Source organism: Galeopterus variegatus, unplaced genomic scaffold (genome assembly GCF_000696425.1).
Source record: "Galeopterus variegatus unplaced genomic scaffold, G_variegatus-3.0.2 Scaffold11874, whole genome shotgun sequence".
In the NCBI taxonomy this organism is placed as follows: Eukaryota; Metazoa; Chordata; class Mammalia; order Dermoptera; family Cynocephalidae; genus Galeopterus; species Galeopterus variegatus.
Genome location: NW_007737985.1, coordinates 37404 through 44352, shown reverse-complemented (window position 1 = coordinate 44352; position 6949 = coordinate 37404). Strand labels below are relative to the sequence as shown.

The 6949-nt window shown below is 40.3% G+C and overlaps 1 protein-coding gene across 1 annotated transcript; it reads left to right on the top strand.

Moving 5' to 3' along the window:
- Nucleotides 1-545: 545 nt before the first annotated feature.
- Nucleotides 546-5741, top strand: LOC103610841 (gastrokine-2-like). The gene is given in 5 exon segments (XM_008594923.1): nt 546-665; nt 1100-1237; nt 3116-3226; nt 3882-4038; nt 5659-5741. Coding segments are annotated over 5 exon segments (609 nt in total).
- Nucleotides 5742-6949: the final 1208 nt, after the last annotated feature.

Below are 6949 nucleotides of genomic sequence, written 5' to 3'. Positions count from 1 at the left end.
ACGACACGCTGGCCCAGCACTTGTCTGACAGTATCACTAAGGCATGGGTTGTAGGAGAATATGGAGGTTTTCCTTGATGTCAGCCTCAAAGTTATTAGTGCTCCCAAGTATCCTATTTTCATAGTTTCCCTTAGAAATCCATTGTGGCTTTACCATCTGTGAATCCATTTAAAACCTATTTTACCTTCTTGTCCTTAAGGAATTAAAGTTTTTGTTTTGTTTTTTACCAAAGTATGCACTTGACCACTAATCCAAAGCCAGTGTGAATCATACCAGGGTATTCCCGTAACAAAATGGGTCTTTCTTCTTCACTGCTCACCTACTCCAAGTTTTTGCTGCTGCCTAAATGGTTACAGTGTTGGGAAGAGTTGGGTGGCAGAGGTGGAGCCTGTGTCTGACAAATAGCATGAACTCAACAAATGTCTGTTAAGTGAGTGAATGTGCCTGTTTCACACTTGAGAAATGAACTGTTGCCAGTCCATGACCACTCATCAAGGTCTCTAGGTGTACATTTTCTGAGATACTTGTGCTTCTCTTGTCCAGTGATGACTCTTGTCCCCACCCTCAATGACCACCCTGTAGAGAATGGCTGTGACTGGTCTGTTTTTCAGGTGGCGTTTCTGGTGGTGCTGACCATCTTTGGAATACAATCTCATGGATACGAAGTGAGTTGGTTCCTTACGGGCTTTGTCTCTTAGAGATGTTGGGAGAGGAAAAGGAAGATACAAAATAATCTGAAGGACAGTAGAGAGTCCATACCGTCTAATTGGGATGAAATCCCAGAAATAACCAAATCGAAACAATGAGGTTATTTCTCTCCAACCACAAGACCCTCACGAATGTAACTCTCAGCTTTGAGATGTGGTCATTTTCATTTCTCCTGTGATGTCATTGCTTTCCCATATATAATATGGTCAACTGTGAGGAAAAGCTTTGCATTCTTATTTTAGCATGGGCTCTTGGACTAGGTCCCAGTGGAGAGGCTTTGGCCTTCAATGCCTCACTCATAGCAGGTAGAAGGCTTTATTCCACAGGAAGAGGTGCCTTTCAAATGCATATGATTTATGGAAAAATAATTATGTCTTTGCTGTCGACCTAGGTTTATAATATCATCAGCCCAAGCAACAAAGGTGGCAATGTTCAGGAGACAGTGACAATTGACAATGAGAAAAATATCGCCATCATCAACATCCATGCAGGATTATGCTCTTCTACCACCATTTTTGACTACAAACATGTAAGCAGCAAGGGAATTTTTATATTCTTCAAGACTGGCTTTCTAAAGGGCAGCAGGACAGCTGTGTTTTATTATATGTTTGAATTCTAAGATCTATTTTTGCAATTCTTTAAGAATTTCCTCACTTCTGCTTTTCCCTTCCAATAATCAAGCAATTGATTAAAAACCAAACAAAACTATTTCTAAGAAAAAAATACAACAAGAAACATATGCATGTACTTGGCCTTTCAGGTGGAAATTGGAGAAGTGATGCTTTTGTCCCCCTACAGACTCAAAAAGTACATAGAAAAGTGACTGAAGCTCAAAGCAATGCTTGGCACATAAGCTCTCAAAAATATTTGTCGAACGAATACATGAGGGAATTAGGGCTTCTAATGCAAAACACCATGCAGAAAAATAACAATCACAGAGCACTGACAAAATAGAAGAAATCCGGAGCAAGGATACACATTTAATTATGTACATATGATAGACAATAAATCATACTTCTTCTGTAAGAAGGAAAGTATGTTAACTGAAAATACTAAACTATTTCCAAATTTTAGTTACTCGTATTTACAATAAGTCTCAGAAAACTTATTCTTTCATCCATTTATTCATTTGTTTTCCATTTGTTCTGCCAACATTAATTATGAACCTGCTTTACCTAGGTTCATAGCTCTGCACGGTGGATATAAGTAGGTTGTAGCTCATCTCACTGGATGCTTGAATATGTTTTTCTCCTCCTTTTCTTCTAGAAACTTCCTCACATGCCTTCTTCCCATTGGTGTTGGGAGTTCCATGACATATTTGAAAGTACAGAGTCTTTGAAAGATAGGATTGAAAAGGAAGTAGTACCGAAATTGTGTTTAAGTGGGTGTCTTGAAAATCCCAGAAGTGTCTTTAAAAAATAGAGCAGTGAGGATTTGGTTTGAACCTCTTCCATTATCATCAGGCTCAGCTTCAGTCTATTTTTGAATTTTAGGAACTGGTAATTTGTGAGAATTAAAAAATAGGAACTAGAAGGGTTTCTGTTAGATACTACCTTATAGAATGTATAATTATTTGGAATTCTGTAGAGAAAATTTCCACTCTGGATGAAGATTCGATAGCCTTAGTTCCCTTCTGGCTCCAACGTCCTCACCCTCCTTTGCTCTTCCAATACCAACTTCTGCCAACCCACCCCTATGCAGCCAGCTTGGGTTTGAGGTGGAGAAAGGATGGAGAAAATTGGAGAAAGAGAGAAGATGGTAAAGGAGGAGAGAATAAATGAAACATGTATGAATGTGGAAGGGTGAGGGTGAGTGTATGCTTAAGAGAGTTTCTTAAGCTGTCCGACAGTGCCGTGCTACAGAACTTTCTGCAGTGGTGGAAATGTTCTACTTCTGCATTTTCCAATAGGAAAGCCCTTAGCCAGTTGAGGCTGTTGAGCACTTGAGATGTGTGACAGAGGAAATACATTTTAAATGTGATCTAATTTGAATTTAAATTTCAATAACCACATATGGCTAGTAACTGTCAATTGGACAGCACAGTTCTAAAGAATATTTTATTTACTCCAAATTGGGGAAGAGGCAGGACAAAAGTCAATGGAAAGAGACAGAGCTGCTTCTTCTCAATCTTTCAAACCTCAAACTGAAAATTCTGGTTCCAAAACATGAAAAGTGCAGTACAAATCATGGGTTTACACAATTCCAAAGGTGTAGAAATGACAAATGAAAAAATAAAAATGCTATGTAAAAGAAGTCAAGTAGATAGAATTAACTGCCGCTTGAAAAGCAATCACATACACTTACTGTGCGTGCTCAAGTCTTTCCTCCAGGGCTTGGACATCATCCTCACCAAGTTCAGAACCCAGGGAACTGGGGAGTGGCAGTAACTGTGCTCTTGCTGCCTCAGGGCTATATTGCATCCAGGGTGCTCTCCTGAAGAGCCTGCTTCATCCTGAAGATGGACCATAAAGCCATCCCTGCTGTGGACCAACTCAAACGGTTCATCTATGAGAGGCAGGTAATTCTACGGTGTCCTTGAATATTCTCTAATCTTGAGCTGGGCAATACTGGAGCCTATGGAGAAATGAAGAAAGTTAGAGACAAAATCGCAATATTATACCTTACCATGGATGTGGTACTCAACTTACTAGTGTTATCACTTTATTTTTTGAGAGGAGTACGTATTAGCTCGATTTCCACCATATTGCCCTAAATACAAGGACTTATAATAAATTCCATTGTTTTTGTAGAAAAGACTAATCAGCCTCTCAGAGCAGGGACCTAAGCCAATAGTGATTAGCAGAAAAATGAGTGAAGTTATAATATCCAATGATACAAAGATGCAAAGAAACAATACAGTATGGTGAGAATATACAAACACTGCACCGAGGCTAGAGACCTGGGGTTTGAGTTTCCCTCTATAACTTCCCATGTATGCCACCTTTAGCAGAGGATTTACCTTTTCTGGGTTTCACTGCCAACAGCAGTAGCATTACACTGGTAACAATGAGGCTTTTCTGCAGACCGAGTGGTGAGAAAGAGATGATGTCTTGAGATTCCTGATCACCTTCTGTGTAATAATCCGAAAAAGAAAGACAGTCACAATTCAGAATAAGGTGCGTCAGACTATATCAGTTTATTTTATGCTGCTCTTCTCTGTTATACCGAGCTAGGCTATGAACAACATGTTCTCCAACAAATACACTTGGGTCAAGTACAACCCTCTGAAGTCTCTGCTCACAGAAGTGGACTGGTTCCTGTTGGGGTCACCCATTCAGCAACTCTGTGATCATATCCCCTTGTATAAGGGGGAAGTGGTTGAAGAAACAGGTGAGTACTAATAAATCATTCATTCATTAAATATTTTCTGAAAGCTACTAGTGCCAGACACTCTGCCAGGTGCTATGTGAAATACAAATAAATGGAAACATAATTCAATTCAGTTTACTTCGGGAATTAAATACCTACTATGTGCAGAAATTGTGCTAAATGTTAGGAATAGAGAAATGAATAAAACTGCCTCCAAGGAACACATAGTCTAGTGGAGAAGTTGATGAGTAAAAGCCAAGCATGGAATAAAAAAGGATTTCAGGGTGCAAAGGAAAGACTATTGGATTCTCTTATTCTTACACGTGTAAGAATTTCAAGTGGGAAAAAGTCGTGCCAGACACTCTGCCAGGTGCTATGTGAAATACAAATAAATGGAAACATAATTCAATTCAATTTACTTTGGGAATTAAATACCTACTATGTGCAGAAATTGTGCTAAATGTTAGGAATAGAGAAACGAATAAAACTGCCTCCAAGGAACACATAGTCTAGTGGAGAAATTAATGAGTAAAAGCCAAGCATGGAATAAAAAAGGATTTCAGGGTGCAAAGGAAAGACTATTGGATTCTCTTATTCTTACATGTGTAAGAATTTCAAGTGGGAAAAAGTAATCTGGGCCCCTATAATAGCATCTTTTGGAGATGATAAGGGGGTAATCACCAAGAAATGCTCTCAGAATCTAGACTAGAATTGGTCCAGGAAAAGGCAGGCAAAGTGCACTGACAGAAAGTGAATAAAATCCCTGATTCATCCAGGTAACATATGGCACTGCAGTCATTACTGACATTTTTATATAAAGTCTCTAAATGTGGTAGAGTAGCTAGAGCAAGAGAGAGGCAGGGCCAACAAATGATCACAACCACAAGAAATCCCCTCAAAGTAGCGGATGGCAGATAAAGAAGAAAGATTTAACATTATTACATTCCTACTGCCCAGAAAATATTTGAGTACTCATTAGTGGTCATAAGTAAGGGCACATGGGTATGCCATCCACACAGAATGTCATAGCATCAACTGGGATTGAGCCAAAGTAATCTGGGCCCCTATAATAGCATCTTTTGGAGATGATAAGGGGGTAATCACCAAGAAATGCTCTCAGAATCTAGACTAGAATTGGTCCAGGAAAAGGCAGGCAAAGTGCACTGACAGAAAGTGAATAAAATCCCTGATTCATCCAGGTAACATATGGCACTGCAGTCATTACTGACATTTTTATATAAAGTCTCTAAATGTGGTAGAGTAGCTAGAGCAAGAGAGAGGCAGGGCCAACAAATGATCACAACCACAAGAAATCCCCTCAAAGTAGCGGATGGCAGATAAAGAAGAAAGATTTAACATTTATTACATTCCTACTGCCCAGAAAATATTTAAGTACTCATTAGTGGTCATAAGTAAGGGCACATGGGTATGCCATCCACACAGAATGTCATAGCATCAACTGGGATTGAGCCAGCCAGCACTTCCAGGAATTGTCAGTCTTATTTAAGTTAATTTATTACTCTTTGCAATGCAAGTATAGCTAAAATCTTGGGCAACATGGAGTTACAAGCATAACCTTGGTTTGTCACATTCCGATATATTTCTTAATGTTCTTTCTTTAAAAATTTTTCTCCTTTCCAGATGATGTCAGTGCTGGAGGATGTGTAAAGACTGGGTTCCTGGGCATCTTGGGAATTTCCATCTGTGCAGACATTCACATTTAGGATGATCAGCCCACTGCTGTCATCTTTTCAAAGACATACACCCTTGGTTTCTACTCAGAAGACAAATTAGATTCTTTTCCAATGCCCCAATAGATTTCGAGAATGTAGCAGTAAAACATAAGCTCTATATTTACAGATACCTGGGTGTCTGTTCTTTTTGTAAGCAGCAAAGGGAAGGCAAGCAATGTTTATGTCAATATATGGAAGGGAAAAAATTGCTAGGATTTTAAATAAGGTGCATAATGCATGAAAATTCCCAGATAATATAGCTGGGTCACATACAGACTAGTCAGCTGGGTGAGAGTCTCCATCTCTGCATGTGCCCATCTGCCCACCTGCCCATCTGTCCATCCAGGAGCAGCTGGGGTGGGGCAGGGGTTCAAATGGTAGTGGCCTTAACCTNATCTGTCCATCCAGGAGCAGCTGGGGTGGGGCAGGGGTTCAAATGGTAGTGGCCTTAACCTGGCAAGGGGGGATGGACTTGGTATACCCTTATCAAATAACTTGACTGCTCAGGTAAAGGAAACTATCCTCTCTGACAAAGCACCCACCTTTTAGGGCCATTCATATGCTTTTCAGGAAATGCCTTTTAACTCACCAAAGTAGACTCAACCATAATAAACACAATTTTAATGTGTGTTGTCCTGGGGAGAGGAGGGAGGGAAGAAGGAATACCTAATACCCAGAAAAAGATGCATCTACTGAAATTCTTAACAAGAATGAATACTTAATCAGGAATACATAGAAAGAAAGCAATCTCCAAGATTTCAAATAAATAGCACGATGTGGGCAAATTCCCAGACCATGTAGCTGGATTTCATGTGGACTGTCAGCTGGATGCAAGTACAGACAAAGAGGAACTACTTTAGCAAGAATTTCTTTTTTTTTTTTTTCTTTTTTTTGTCTTTTTCCGTGTCCGGCAACGGATCGCAACCCTCAGTGTTGCCCCCGTACCGGACCGGGGACCGGCAATGGGATCGCAACCCTCGGTGTTGCTCCCGCGCCTCGCTCAGCCAGTGAGCGGGAACCGGTCTGTATGTGGGATCCGAACCCTCGGGCGGGAGTGCCACCGCGCTTCCCAAGCGGCGCACCGGGCCGGCCCTTTAGCAAGAATTTCTCTCTGCCATTGACTACTTCTATTTCTAACACTGTATGTCTACTGCTTGATAGTCATCAATAAATGTATTTTAAGTATCAACTGTGTGCTC